This window comes from Stegostoma tigrinum, chromosome 2, assembly GCF_030684315.1.
Source record: "Stegostoma tigrinum isolate sSteTig4 chromosome 2, sSteTig4.hap1, whole genome shotgun sequence".
In the NCBI taxonomy this organism is placed as follows: Eukaryota; Metazoa; Chordata; class Chondrichthyes; order Orectolobiformes; family Stegostomatidae; genus Stegostoma; species Stegostoma tigrinum.
The window spans coordinates 148,681,491-148,697,757 of record NC_081355.1 but is presented as its reverse complement, the minus strand read 5'-3'; the positions used below and the strand labels follow the sequence as shown (position 1 = coordinate 148,697,757).

Below are 16,267 nucleotides of genomic sequence, written 5' to 3'. Positions count from 1 at the left end.
CACTGACACACTGACACACACACTCACACAGACATACACACACACACACACACACAGACACACACGCGCACAGACACACGTGCATACACTCTGTCACATACACAGACATACACACACACACACACACACACACACAGACACGGACACACTGACACACACACAGACACACACTCACACAGAACACACACACACACACAAACACACTCACTCATCCAGACACAGACACAAGCTCACACACTCACAGACACACACACACACACACACACAGACATACACACACACACACACACACACACACACACACACACACACACACACACACACAGACACGGACACACTGACACACACACAGACACACACTCACACAGACACTCACACACAAGTTTACTCTGTCCCTCACAGAGACCCAGTCACACGGTGGACATGCAACAGACCATAGCAGCTAACCCCAATATAGCTGCACTCAGCTATCTCCCAACATTCAAGCAAATCTTTAGAAGCTGCTAACTCCTGGAAGTGTTTGCGCGACACTCAGATTCCCTAAGTGCCGGGTGAACCTTTCAGGAATGATATGTAGACCAGGATAAGTGCGAGCAAAAGTAAGTGGCTGCTACAGTATCATTACGGACCAGTCATGTACTTACAAACTCTATTAACCCATTAACTCTACTGACCCTAAAAATTAACCAAAGCCAACAGAGCAGCAGCAATGTGCTGCACTTTGCTTAGTTGCCAGATTTATAAATATGATCAAGTATTGGCACAGTGAGATCAGCACAACCCCTATTAATCTCACCCTGACAAATCTGCTCCGTACTGACGTGACAACGCTATTTAGCTGTCTACTCTGCTGATTGCTGTTCCTCACTGTCTTATCACTGTCCTAGTAACACCCTGACTTCCCAGCCACCATCAGCTTTTCCCACAGTATCCAAAGCATATGCTGAGTCACCCAGCTTTCATCCACAGAGCCCCATGCCTGTAGCAGCAGTGAGGCTGACATGGTCAAGGATGGAATTACACCAACAAACTCCCATTCTTCAAAAAAACAGAACGGAGAATAACTTCTTTGAAGTTTGACGCCTATCTGATCAGAATCGAGTTGGGAGAGTTTGAATTATGAGGAGGGGCTGGGACTTCTTTCCCTCAGGGTCAGAGGCTAAGGGCTGACCTTATGGACATTTATACTATCGTGAGGGGTATAGATTGGGTGAATAGCTAAGGTCTTTTCCCCAGGACAGGGGAGGGCATAGGTTTGAGGTGAGAGCGGAAAGATTTAAAAAGGACCTGAGGGGCAACTCTTCCACACAGAGGGTGGTACACGTATGGAAGAAACTGCCAGAGGAAGTGATAGAGGCAGGTGTAATTACAACATTTCCAAAACATTTGGGCAGGTTTACGGACAGGAAAGGTTTAGAGAGGGTTTAGACCAATTGCAGGCAAACGGGACAAGGTTAATTTGGGAAACTTGGTCGGCGTGGTGTATGACTCGGTGACTCTAATTGCCACATGACCCAGTGCAGGTATGAAGGGCCGAATGGCATTCTCCTGCATCATAACGCTTCTGTGATTGCAACACAGAGGAGGATATTCGGCCCAACATGTGCATGCTGGCTCTCTGAATGAGCAATGTGCCATTCCCACACCTTCTCTACATTTCTTCCTACAATACCATCTATTATCAGCCTTTTTCTATTAACTGTTTACGCCCTGCATCATCTTTCTCGGTTTTATAATGCCAGTTATCGCATTACGTTGGAGAATCATTCTGTGGGGGGCATGTTTGCCCTAGTAGCCACTCACACTCCAACTGGTCATTTGGGGAAATGACTGTTGGTTCCAGTCAAATGCAATCCTGTCTGGTTCCTCACCTGCCATCCCTGTACAGGTATTTTCCAGTTAGACCTCCCTGGATAGCAAGCTACAAGAAGAGGTCACCACCTTTAACATTCGCTTTCTACACCGCCAACACTCAGTAGCTCCAGTATGTCCTGACTACAGATGCTCTGCCGAAATTCAACAAAGATCCTCAGACAGCACCTTCCAAACTCACTTCCATCTCAATGGACAAGGGCAGCTGATACATGGGAACACCACCACCTCCAAGTTGCCCTCCAAACCCCTCACCATGCTGACTTGGAAATATATCGGCCATTCCTTCACTGTCTCTGGGTCAAAATCCTGGAACTTCGCCCCTGAGAGCATTGTGGGTCAACCTAGAGCACATGGACTGCAGTAGTTCAAGAAGGCAGCTCACCCCCACCTTCTCAAGGGCAACTAGGGACAGGCTATAAATGCTGGCCAGCCACTGACATCCACATCTCATGAATATATAGAGAGAAACACAGCTGTAGAATGTTAGCAGTTGATTCAGCATCGAATAGAATAACATTCACAAGTGAGGAATATTGCATTAGGGAAGAGGAATTAATCGTAGAATCCCTACAGTGTGGAAGCAGACCGCTTGGCGCATTGACTTAGATACCTGGTCCTTATGGCCGAGTTGGACTGAAGGGCCTGTTTCTGTGCTGAACATTTCAATGACTCTGTGACTGTAAATGCTGACAACTACATCTTCGAGGCATTAAGGCCTGCAGATGCTGGAAGCTACAGTCAATAAATGTGGAACTGGAAAAGCACATCAGATCATACAGGAGCAAGGAAGGACTCTTGTCACACTCCAGGTTTAACAGGATTCCTGACTAGGGTTTTGGTCCAAAATGTTGACCTTCCTCCTTCTCATAGGCTGTCTGACTCACAGGGCCCATGGAGTCCACACCAACCCTCCAAAGAGCAACCCACCCAGACCCACCTCCATACTCTATCCCTGCATTTCCCACAGCTAACCCACCTAGCTGCACATCCTGGATACGATGAGCACATTTGCATGGCCAATTCAGCTAACCTACATATCTTTAGACTGTGGGAGGAAACCCACGCAGACACGGGGAGAATGTGCAAACTCCACACAGACAGTCGCCCGAGGGATGGAAGTGAACCCAGGTCCCTGGTGCTGTGAGGCAGCAGCGTTAACCACTGAGCCACCTTTTACAAGCCATCTTTCACTTGCTTCCCATGCCTCTAGGCACGGCTCTTACCCCCTCCATGAGTCTTACCTTCCATGGTATTGGTGAGAACACTAGCTGCACTGACAGCCCGCTCCCTTTGGTACGTCTCCTCCAGGTAACTCACAGAGACCCGATGATCCGTCAGCAAGTGCTTCTTACTCATTTCGTTCTCCGAGGGGGAAGACTGCTACAGAGAAACAAAGAGCAATGTTAAACCCAGAGTGTGTCGTCACCTAAAGAAATGTCCAGCGCAGCTATCAGGATATTAGATATAACACCATGGACTGCTGCAGAAACTCAGCAGGTCTGGCAGCACCTTGGGGGACAGAAACAGAGTGAATATGTTGACTCTGATATGATTCTTCACGGGGGGGTGGGGGGTGCGGAGTGGGGGTTCTGGCTTGCCCTCAGGTCCCCGAAGTTAGCAAGGCAGGTTAAATGGCCGGTTAAGGAGGTATATAGGGCATTTGCCTTCCTGTTAGAGCTTTAGTTGAGGTCACAGCTGGAGTACTGTGTGCAGTTCTGGTCATCAGGCTATAGGAAGGATGTGACTGCACTGAAGATGATACTGGGGAAATTCACCAGGATGCTGCCTCGAATTGAGTATTCCTGCGAGGAAGGGAGGCTGGATAAGCTCGGTTCTTTTCTTTCGGGCAGAAAAGGTTGAGGGGGTCCTGATGGGGAGTGTAAGATTATGAGGAGCTTGGAGAGAGTGAATGGAAAGCAATTGTTCCCCTTACTAGAATGGTCAATAACGAGGGGGAATCATTTTGAGGTGAGAGACAGGAGGTTTAGAGGGGATGTGAGGAAGAACCTTTTCTCCCAGAGGATAAGAGATAACAAGGTGTAGAGCTGGATGAACACAACAGGCCAAGCAGCATCAGAGGAGCAGGAAGTTTCGGGCCTAGGCCCTTCTTCAGAAATGGCTGAATTTCTGAAGAAGGGTCTAGGCCTGAAACGTCAGCCTTCCTGCTCCTCTGATGCTGCTTGGCCTGTTGTGTTCTTCCAGCTCTACACCTTGTTATCTCAGATTCTCCAGCATCTGCAGTTCCTATTATCTCTCCCGGGGGATGTTGGGAATGTGGGAGGGGAGTTGAGGCAAGTAACCTTTAGTATTATTCAAGGCTTTGGGACCAGTGCCAATCCAAAGTACGGCTGTCAGTGTAAACTCAATGGGCTGAAGGGCCTTTTCTGTACCATATGATTCTAGCAAAGTATTACAATTGCTCCTCGTATCCAAATTATTGGTGTAGATTGCGAACAGGTGGGGCCCAAGCATTGATCCTTACCGTACCCTCCCAAACACAGCCCGCCAACCTGAGAAAAACCCATTTATCTCTCCTCTTTGTTTATCCTGTTCTCAGGACTTGGGCAGTGCTAACTAGGCAAGTGTCCATCTCTAATTACTCTTGAATTGAGTAGCCTGCCAAAAGATTTCAGAGGGCAGTTAAATTGCTGTGGGTCTGAAGTTACTCGCAGGTCAGATGAGGGAAGGGCAAAAGATTACCAACACCAAAGGACATTAGTAAACTAGATGAGTTCCTTTTCCTGACAACAGCTTCAATAAACTCTCAATTACAGATTTTTGTTGAGTTCACACACCTGCCAAGGTGGGATTCCAACCCAGGACACTCCTTGGGATTGACCTGAATTAATAGTCCAGCGATAATACCACTGGACCATCACCTTAATACTTCAGTGCCCCAGAGACTGGATTATTTGGACTGGGCTAGAATAATAAGTGCAGTTTTGGTCCTCTTACCCAAGGAAGGATGCACCTCCTCGAAACAGAGTACAGCAGGGGTTCACCAGATGGATTTCTGGGATGACAGGCTGTTCCTTGAGGAGAAACTGAGGGAATTGGGTTCGTATTCATTGGATCTTAGACGAATAAGAGACAGTGCCTTAGAAATTTAAAATTCTTAAAGGGCTAGACAGGGTAGATGCAGAAAGAATATTCCCCCAGCTAGGATCCCAGAACCTGGGGAGAGGACCAGTCTCAAAATAAGGGGCAGAGTAAGTTTAAGATGGAAAGTGATAGATTCCTAGATACTAATAACATTAAGGGTTACAGAGATAGCACAAGAATATGGTGTTGAGGTAGATGATCAACTGTGGTTAGAATGGTGGAGCAGGATAAAGGGAGCGAATGGCCTACTCACCACCAAAGGTGACATGAGGAACAATTTATTTTTGCAGTGAGAGGTCATAATCTACAATTTATTGCCCAATATCCTGCTCTTATTAGACTGCTGAATCGACCTCACTAACTTCAATTAATGCTGATCTTGCTAACGTGGATCTTACTTCCGTGCAGTGTAACCTCGTATGGCTCACTCTGTCCAAGCGCTCCATGATCTGTACATCCTTGTTTGCTATGATCAGCCTGTACTGCTCGCAAAACAAAACTTTTCACTGTACTTAGGGTACATGGGACTACAATAAAGCAAATCAAATAAGGATGGAGGAGACAGATCCTGTTAAATATTTTAGATTGAATTGAGGTAGATGCAAATTAAATAAAATTGAGAAAGGCAAAGAGAATAGGGGGTGGATCAGTGGCTAGCATTGCTGCCTCACAGCCCCAGGGACCTGGGCTCAATTCTACCCTTGGCTGACTGTCCGGGTGGAGTTTGCATGTGTTCCTCATGACTGTGTGGGTTTCCTCTGGGTGCTCCAGTTTTCTCCCACAGTCCAAGGATGTGTAGGCTGGGTGGATTGACTGCACTAAACTGCCCATAGTGCTCAGGGACATGTAGATTAGGGGGGATGGGGTCTAGGTGGGATGCTGTGAGGGTCAGTGTGAACTAGTTGGGCCAAAAGGACTGTTTCCACACTGTAGGGATTCTATGGCAGCCGCGAATAAGCACAAAAAATGCATGTTTTTCAGATTTTTAAAATTACACCCCTGTATGAGATAGCATTTGTAAGTCAGACACTTGTAAATCGGGGAGCCCCCTGTGGTTGGAGAGTTTGTTCAAAGAGCTGATGGAGGCAAAATGTGTCATCTCATTCCACGTGGTGCCATGGATAATGCCCCTACCAATAGACCAGAAGGTAGAAGGGCCACGTGCCCTGGAAGTGTGCCATGATGTGTGTGAACTCATTGCTTGAAATAACTAAGCTTCTCCAAACAGACCAGGAAGCTTGCTTTGAAGTGTAGCTACTATCAAGTGGAACACGAGGAAGCCAACTGACACACAAGAAGACCCCACAATTATAATTTACATCAGCCACGATCTTATTGAATGGCGGAGCAGGTTTGAGGAGTTGAGTAGCCTATTCCTGCCCCCAAATTGAGTGTTGGCACGTAAATCACTGGACTACCTGCTGGCAGTGCGAGTTGAAGGATAAGTAATGAGTTGAGCACTGGAGCTTGGGATCTTTGCCCTCTCCCTCACCCATCTCAGCCCATCCCCTGAATCAAAAGCACACGTGCTTCCCTGTGTAAGCGCAGTCCTGCTTTCGAGCTTCATGTCACTCACAAAGTCTACCGGAGCCATGCGCGTTCCCGAATGAACGGACATGCCTGGGCGCCCCAGCGGCTGGTGCCAGCAAACACAGCCCTGCAGCAAACACAGTGAACCCTGCAGCCCCGGCACAACTCTCCTGTTGAAGAGCGTTGCTGTGCAACCGCTGAGCGCCATTTCCCCGTCTCCTGTGAAACAGCAAATCATTGCTGAACTCAGTGAACTGCTGGCCCAAATCCATCGGGACCAGACAACAAAGTGGAACCATGTGCAAAATCTCATCTTGCCCCATTCAATGCACCAATAATTTGTGTACACTCTTACTAACTGGCCAGTCCCCTGAGGATGGACTGCTGCTTGTATTTGGTATCACAGGCATTCGTAATGAGCTTTTTAAACAGCGAATCAATATTCCTTTTCAGAGCCTGGTACCAGAGAGCAATTCATCCAACTTACAGGCTGGGTTTGCTTTTGTGACTTTCCCTAAATCGCGGAATCGAGTTGTTCCAGGAAAAGTAGGCCAGCACTCGGTAACACGCTAACAAATCAGTCGAGGGAATTGAATTAGTCTGAGCCACATTGACAGTCAGGTCAACAAGGATGTGGCAGCGAAGTACTAATGCCACTGCAGTAGTTATCCAGAGGCCTGGGTTAATGCTCTGGGTGAGGCCATTGGCTTCAATCCCCCATAGGAGCCAGCGGAATTTATATTCAATTAATGAAAGAGCTGTAATCAAAAGCTAATGAGGAGCATCACCCTATCCCCAAGCCCATAAGAACATAACACTTAGGAGCATATGTAGGCCATTCAGCCAATTCAATCTCCTGTGCCATTCATTGAGAACGTAGCTGATCTGATAAACCTCAACTCCACTCTCCTGCCCCTTCCCTGTAAATCTTGATTCCCTAACTGATTAAAAATCTGTCTCTCGCAGCCTTGAATACACATAAATGACCCAGTCTCAACAGCCCTCTGCAGTAAAGAATTCCTCAGAATCAGTCCCCTCAGAGAAGAAATTCCTCCTTATCTCGGTCCTAAATGGGCGACTCCTTATTCTGAGAGCCCTCAGGCCCTAGACTCTCCCACAAACAAGGAGAAACAACTTTTCTACTTTACTTTGTCAAGCCCCAGTAGAATTTTATATTTTTCAATAAAGTATCCATTCAATCTTCAAAATTCCAATGAGTCCAGGCCCAAAATATTCAACCTCTCCTCATAAGACAGTCCCTCCATTGTTGCAATTAGCCTAGTGAACCTTCTCTGGACTACCGCCAATGCCAGTATATCTTTTCTTAGTGAAAGAGTCCAAAACTGTTCACATCATTCCAGCTGTGGTCTAACAACTGCCTTTTACAATTATAACATACCTTCCTAATTTTATACTCTACTCCCTTTTAAATAGAAGTCAACATTCCATTTGTCTTTTCTTTTATGTCCTGAACTTGGATGCCAGCTATTTGAGGTTCATACATACAAATCCCACTGTGTGTAGCTTTCTGCAGACTTTCACCATTTAAATAATATTCAACTCTTCTCTTCTTCCCAGCAAAGTGCATAACCTCACATGTCTCCATATTATATTTCCATCTGCCAGGCTTTTGCCACTCGCCTGACCTGTCTGTACCTTTCTGCAAACTATGCGCCATTCTCACCACTTGCCTTTCCACTTGTTTCTGCGTCATCTGCAAACTTCGCTACAGTACACTCACTTTCCTCATTCAAGTTGCTAATATATTTTGCAAATAATTGTAGCTTATCAGGTCTATAGGTGCCCTTTGACGATGCAAATCTGCCATTCTGGTCTCATCTGGTCTATATGTGACTCCAGACCACAGTAATTTGACCCTTAACTGCCCTCTGAATTAGAACTTAGGACATAGAACAATACAGCACAGGAACAGGCCCTTCAACTAAGATGTTTTGCCGAACAAATTAAACTAGTGGCTTCTGCCTGTCCATAATAAATATTCCTTGCTTATTCATGTACTATCTAAAAGTCCCTTAAACAACTCTATTGTATCTACCTCCACCACCAGCCCTACCAGTGGGTTCCAGACTCCTAACATTCTGTGTAAAAACTTGCCCCTCACATCTACTTTGAACTTTCCCCCTCTCACATTAAATGCACGTCCCCTAGCATTAGACATTTCAACTCTGGGAGAAAGATTCTGACTGTAAACCCTTCTGAGCATCTCACATTTTTGTAGACTTCTTTCAAGTCTCCCCTCAGCCTCCATGGCCTCACAGAAAACAACCTGAGTTTTTCTAGCCTCTGTTTATTCCCTCTAAACTAGGTAGAATCACAGTAAAATGTTTCTGCTTCCTCTCCAAAGCCTCCACATCCTTCCTATAATGTGTTGTAAAGTTTCAACATCACTTCCTGACTCTTATACTCAATTCCCTGAACAATAAAGGCAAGCACGCCATATGCCTCCTTTACCAGCCTATCTTCTTATGTGGCCACCTTCAGGGAGCTATGATCCCTCTGTTCATCAGTGCTGTTCAGGGTCCTGCCATTAACTGCATACTATCCCATAACATTGGCCAAGAAAACTATTCAGTTTATGGGCAACAGTGACATCTGGTTCCCAGCAATTAATTAAAAATATAGGCATGTTGCAGGCACAGTGGGCCGAATGGCCTGCTACAGTGTATTCTGCAATGCCAGACAGAGTCCTTTTTAATATCAAGCTGTCTGATGCCTCAAGATTGAAACTTTTCCGTTTCTCATCCCAGTTTCAGCAATCACAGCCGATAGGAGGCAGTTGTTAAATTAAGGACATGATTTTAAATAATCGCATTCTGGCCTTTGTCATTTATTTGCTACCTTCATGTTGCCCTTTTGAAATTGTAATTTGCATCAGTTGACTGAAAAAGAACAGTTGATGAAATGAATTTTCCCTTGAAATGGAGCTGGGTTGTTACAGATTCTGATTAAAGAGGTAAATATGGATAGGAAATGATCAAATGGTCTGCAAAATATAACTATTTTGAGGTTGCTATGTGAGCTAAAATGTTGTGTGAGCAGTGAAGATATGAGAAGGAATGAATATTTTGGAGGTTTTTATAGCCTTTATTTTTTCACAGGAAAAACCAGCAGCTGTTATTTGACCCTTGCATTGCAACTCAGAGTCAACCACATTGCTGTGGGCCAGTCATACAATCATACAATACGGAAACAGACCCTTCGGTCCAACCAGACCATACCGGCAATAATCCCAAACTAAACTAATCCTATTCGCAAGGGCTTGGTCCATATCCCTCCAAACATTTCGTATTCATGTACTTATCCAAATGTCTCTTAAATGTTGTAACTGTAACCACATCCTCCACTTCCTCTGGAGGTTCATTCCATACACAAACCACTCTCTGTGTAGACAATCACCCCTCATGCCTTACAAATATGCCTGCTAGACTTGAAATCCCACACCCTAGGGAAAAGACACTCACTACTCACATTATCTATACCCATCATGATTTTATAAACTCTATAAGGTCATCCCTCAGCCTCCTACTCTCCAGTGAAAAAAGTCCCAGCCTGTGCAGTCTCTCCTTATAATCCAAACCTTCCATACCTGGCAACATCCTGGTAAATCTTTTCTGAACCTTCTTCAGGTTAATAATTTCCTTCCTATCGCAGGGTGACCAGAACAGGACACAGTTTTCCAGAAGAGACCTCACCAATGTCCTGTACAACCTCAACATGACGTCCCAACTCCTATATTCAAAGGTCTGAGCAATGAAGGCGAGCATGGGAAATGCCTTCTTAACTACTTTGTCTGCATGAGATGCAAACTTCAAAGAAGTGTGTACCTGAACCCCTAGGTCTCTCTGTTCTACAATATTATTCAAGGCGCTACTTTTAATTTGATAAGTCCCGCCCTTGTTTGCTTTACCAAAATGCAAAACCTCGCGTTTCTCCAAATTAAACTCCATCTGCCACTCCTCAGCCCATTGGGCCAATTAATTGGCATCTCTTTGTAACCTTAGATAACCTTTCTCTGTCCACTATTTTGGTGTCATCAGCAAACATACTAACCATGCTTTCTACGTTCTCACCTAAATCATTTGTATAAGTGACAAACAACAGAGAAACCCAGCACCGATCCCTGTGGAACACCACTGGTCACAGGCCTCCAGTCTGAAAAACCACTCTCCACCACCACTCTCTGTCTTCCACCATTATGCCAATTTTGTATCCAATTTGCAAACACTCCCTGAATCCCATGTGATCTAACTTTACTAATTGGTCTAGATCAAAGGCAAAAAAGTATTTTGGCCTCTATTATGAGACCATTGGTGTTCAGAAGTGGGGATGTCTTACTGCAGTTATACAGGCCCTTGGCGAGACTACATCTGGAGTATTAAGTGCTGCTTTGGTCGCTCTGCTAAAAAACAATATAGTTGCCAGATAAGGACTGTGGCAGAGATTCACTAGGCTGATACCGAACATATTATATTCAGAGAGATTGATTCAGCAAGGCTTCACTGGAGTTTGGAAGAATGAAGAGGGAATCTGATTGAAACGTATAAAATTCTAACAGGGCTGGACAGACCAGATACAGGGTGGATGTTTCTTCTGGTTGGGGGAGTCTAGAACTAGTTCAGACCCTCTCAAGATATGGAGTAGAATATTTAAGACAGAGGTGAGGAAAGATTTCTTCAATCAGAGGGTGGTCACCTTGTTGAATCCCTTACTACAATAGGCTATTGAGGCTGGGTCACTGATAATACTCAAGAGAGATGTTGATAACTTTTCCAATGTTAAGGGCTTTAAGGTGTATGGAGAGAAAGCAGAATATGGCATTGAAACAGAGAATTAAACATGATCCTGTTGAACAGCAGATCAGGCTCAAAGGGCCGAATGGCCTGCTCCTGATCCTGGTTTCTATCAGGTCCCTTCCTTCCTGGGCTTTCGGCCTGAAGCAGATGAGTGCCTGCCAAGGAAAAGCAACAGTAGCTTCGCAGTCACAATTACTGAGGCTACTTTTACATTCCCGGGTTCATCAATTGACCTGAAATTCCACCGAGATGCTGGGATTTGTCACTCATGTTCTGACCACAGCTACCCAGGGCTTTGGTCTTCCTGTGCCAGGCGCATTATGGCTATGCCACCGGCAAACCCAGTTGATTGGCTTTTGTGCTGCAGTAACCTTTTGCATCAAACTTTCCCTCAGCTGTGGAGCATCTACGTGGGGCAGCTCTACCCTGGTAGCTGTTTCATTCCAGATCTTACTTTTATCTGCCCTGACTCTGTTTTTTGCCACATTCCAATACAGACCAATTTTCAGCTGGATTCCAAATAAAAACCAAAAGAACTGCGGATGCTGTAAATCAAGAACATAAACAAATTTGCTGGAAAAGCTCAGCAGGTCTGGCATCATCTGTGAAGGACAAAACAGAGTTAACATTTCGGGTCCGGTGACCCTTCCTCAGAACTGAGGAGAAAACAGAGTCAACAGTTCTGAGGAAGGGTCACCGGACCCGAAACATTAACTCTGTTTTCTCCTTCACAGATGCTGCCAGACCTGCTGAGCTTTTCCAGCAACTTTGTTTTTGTTTCAGTTGGATTCCCTCATCTCTCACTAAACAGAATGCTGAGTGTCACCATCACGGAGACAGCTTAATTTGCTTTAATGTAACTGTTGTGATCCCTTGATGTAGAGAATGGAGGGTTTTTTTCATTCATTAACATGACAAAGGCTTCACTAGCTAAGCGGCATTTATTGCCCATCCCTAATTGCCCAGAGGGAAGGTAAGAGTCAAGCCCATTGCTGTGGGTCTGGAGTCACATGTAGGCCAGACCAGGTGAGGATGGCAGTTTCCTTCCCTAAAGGACATTAGTGAACCAGATGGGATTTTCCTGACAATGGATTGTTAATTCCACATATTTATTGAATTCAAATTCCACCGTCTGCCGTGGCGGGATTCGAGCCCAGGTCCCCAGAACATTATCTGGGTCTCTGGATTAACAGTCCAGTGATAATACCACTAGGCCATTGCTTCCCCCATGAAGCATAGATTAGTCAAGCTCAAAACACAGCCATTGTATCCATAATGCCAATTCTCGCTCTTCAAAAGAGTTGTCTAATACATGACACTCTCTTATCCTCTTTCACAGCCCTGTGTGCTTTCTAGTTCCCTGCTGAATGTTCCTGTTGAATATTACACTGTCACTTTTTTCAGACATTGCATTCAGTTATATTCCCTCATTTGGCACAGGCACTTTAGAGAATGCAGAACATTGCCATCATTCAGGCAGTTTAACTTGCTTTTATATAACTGTTGTGATCCCTTGACACAGAGCCATGGAGAAGTGGGACACAGTGCAGTGTATAAATAAATTCTCCTTATCTCCACTAACCCCCAGATGTTTCAGTATTTATCTACAAATTGTGCATTTGTTGGCTGTCTCTGGCAACAGCTAATTCCTGAGAAGTTTCCCAACTTATACCATTAACACAAGCTCATTCAAACCTCTGCTGCCTGTAAACCAATTTCGGTTAAGCCAGCACCTCACAAAAACCTGCTAGGTCCTGAACCAGCAAAACTTTGGTTTTAAAATTCCCATCCTTTCATGACCTCACCCCTCCTGAATCTGTGTAGCAATCTCCTGGCCCCCAACCCTTCGTGATATCTGCTTTCCTCCAATTCTAGCTTCTTGCCCAGCTCTGGATTTAATCGGTCTTTCTCGGGCAATGGAACCTGTTGTGACTCGAAGGTGTCAGTAATCACTTACATGAAGCAGAATATGATGTATTACTCCCATAATGTTTAGTCAGTTTGCAAGCAGCTATGTTCAAGGTTAGATACAGTCTCCTAGTGAACACTATCTGTTTAATTGTCTAATCAAATAAAGGGCACAGATTATTATTTTGCCAGCCCTTATGCACGATTGGTATGTTTATGTCAAATGAATAGATGGAACAAAACCTCAATCGCCCAGTCTCCAGTACTGGAAACCCTCCCTAAATCTACCTCTCCCTCTATGTCCTGTGTCTTACTTTCTGACTCTCATCGAAGTCAAATTTGTCCTTAAGTGTTGAATTTTGCTTGATAGGATCATAAGACCAGAAGAGAAAGGCACTGGGGTAGGCCATTCAGCCCTTCAAGCCTGTTCCACCATTCAATAGCATCATGGCTAATCCAATGTTCTCACATTCACTTGCCAGCCTTTTCCCCACAACCCCTGATTCCCCTAAGCGTGTGCTCCTGCGAAACAGCTTGGGACAGTTTACTACCTTACTGACGCTATATAAATTCAAGATGTTGTTGGTCAAAATCGAAAGCCATGCAGGCTAAAGGCAGATTCTAGGGTCACGAGCTTCTGGAGTTGAGAAGGTTGGTTTATGAGGAGAGATTGAGTAGACTGGGTCGATCCTCATTGGAAGTTAGAAGAACGAGGAGGTATCTTATAGAAACATATAAAATTGTGAAGGGAATAGATAGGATAGAAACAAAGAGATTGTTTCCATTGGCAGGTGAAACTAGAACTAGGGGGGCATAGCTTCACAATAAGGGGAAGCAGATTCAGGACTGAGCTGAGGAGGAACCTTTTCACCCAAAGGGTTGTAAATCTGTGGAATTTCATGCCCAGTGAACCAGTTGAGGCTACCACATTGAATGTTTTTAAGGCAAAGATAGATCGATTGTTGAACAGTAGCGGTACTAAAGGATATGGTGAGCGGGGGAGGGGTAAGTGGAGCTGACTCCATGAAGAGATCAGCCATGATCTTACTGAAGACGGAGCAGGCCTGACGGGCCAGATAGCCTACACCTGCTCCTAATTCTTACGATCTGCTGATATAATGCTAGTTGATTGATACACAGAGTGATAGGGGCTGAAAAAGCCCAAGCAGACACCATAGTTTCTCTTCTTTGAGACTCTGCATCTGTGAGATAAATGGCATTTGCTGACCTTCAATGGAGTTACACTTCCCCTTCAGCTCTATCAGCTTTGGCTCAATGAGTGCCACCCTTAGGGTGCAAAGCGCACTCCCAGTGCGGTACTGAGGGATAGCTGCACTGTCGATAGTGTCATTTCTCAGACAAAGAGCTTAAATTAGGTCTCGTCTGCATGCTCAGGTTGATGTAAAAGATCCCACAAAATGCTAGGTAATGCATGAATGAATGGAATTCTGGAATTCTGACATTTGAAAGACAGCAGGGAAGGAATCCCTGGTATCCTAGCCAATGTTCATCTCTCAAGACTTAAGAAATATTGTGAAACCAATTGGCTACGTTTGTTGACTGTGGGAGCTTGCTGTGGAATTCCACTTCAAATGCACTTCACCTGCTATAAGGCAGATTAGGATGTCCTGACATTGTGAGGGGCACAACATAACATGCCTGAGTGGTGTGAACATTTATCTGAGAAAGAGAAACCAGACAGATGTTCCTTTCTCCCAACTTTTAGCCAAGCACAGGCAGCATGTAATGTAAGAGTAGCATGGTGGCTCAGTGGTTGCACTACAGCCTCACAGCGCCATGGACTCAGATTCAATTCTAGCCTCGGGTGACTGTCTGTGCGGAGTTTGCACATTCTCCCCGTGTCTGCGTGGGTTTCCTCCAGGTACTCCGGTTTTCTCCCACAGTCCAAAGATGTGCAGGTTAGGTGGATCGGCCATGCTAAATTGCCCGTAGTGTTCAGGGGTGTGTGGGTTATAGGGGGTTGGGTCTGGGTGGGATGCTCCAAGGGGCAGTGTGGACTTGTTGGGCCGAAGGACCTGTTTCCACACTCGAGGGAATCTAATCTAATCACAGTGCAGTGAGGACTTGGAAAATACAACCTTTCACCTCTGTGCTGTGGAAGGTCTTTACCCAGAGCAACAGGAATCTGGAACTGTTAACTACAAGGAATTGCTAAGGTAAACGGCACAGAGAATCCTAGGTAATGCATGAGAAAGAATTAATAGAAGTATGAAGTTCAGACAAAAAGGAACGTGAGTAAGTTTTTGTACAACATGAATACCAACGGAAATTAAATGGGATGAAAGGCCTAAAGATCAGCTCTGCGTTTGGTGAAATTGGCTTCAGCTGTGCTCCTTCATCTGTTCCCTGTCTGCCTTAATTAAATTTTAATTTAACCTTTTTACTAATGGACTGCATTCAAGTTAGTTTTCTATGTCAATATGTCAAGGAAACAATGAGCGAACACACAATTTTAGATTTGGTATTATGCAATGAAATTAGTTAATTACTAACCTTGAAGTTAAAGAGTCTCTGGGGAAGAGTGATCATAACATAATGGAATTTTACATTGAGTTTGAGATTTTTTTTGGTTCAGTTGAAACCAGGAACAAGCCAATTCATGTAGTTATGAGTGGTGAGTGGATGAAGGAAAACTGAAAAAACTGGAATTAACTAGATGCTGATGGGAGTCAAACACTGCTAAATATTTAAGTAATCAATTCATAATTCAAAACAAATATAATTCTTTCATAAATAAAATAGCCAATGGAAGAGTAGTTCACTGTAGTTGAAAAGAAGATTTAAGATAGCACCAGATCAAAGGAGGTGGCTTATAAATTTGCTGAAAACACAAGGAAATCTGAGAGAGGAACAAAGCCACACCTGGAGTACTGTGTGCGGTTTTGGTCTCTTTACTTGAGAAAGGATGTGGAATTCCTTGTCCTTTGAAGCCTTGAGGATACCTTGTTGAATGCATTTAAAGCAAAAAGATTTTTAAACAATAAAGGAATTAAGGGCTATGGTAAGCAGGTGCATAG

General features: G+C 44.7%; 1 protein-coding gene across 8 annotated transcripts in view; it reads right to left on the bottom strand.

The window, feature by feature from the left end:
- Nucleotides 1-16,267, bottom strand: part of scn5lab (sodium channel, voltage gated, type V-like, alpha b) — a 432,064-nt gene that overhangs the window by 231,968 nt on the left and 183,829 nt on the right. For 6 of the 8 annotated variants that reach the window (XM_059640055.1, XM_059640086.1, XM_059640082.1 and 3 more), the window contains one exon: nt 3,117-3,255. In XM_059640055.1, the coding sequence (XP_059496038.1) occupies nt 3,117-3,255 (139 nt within the window). The remainder of the gene's footprint in view (nt 1-3,116; nt 3,256-16,267) is intronic. The other 2 variants (XM_059640074.1, XM_059640088.1) reach the window with 1 other exon arrangement.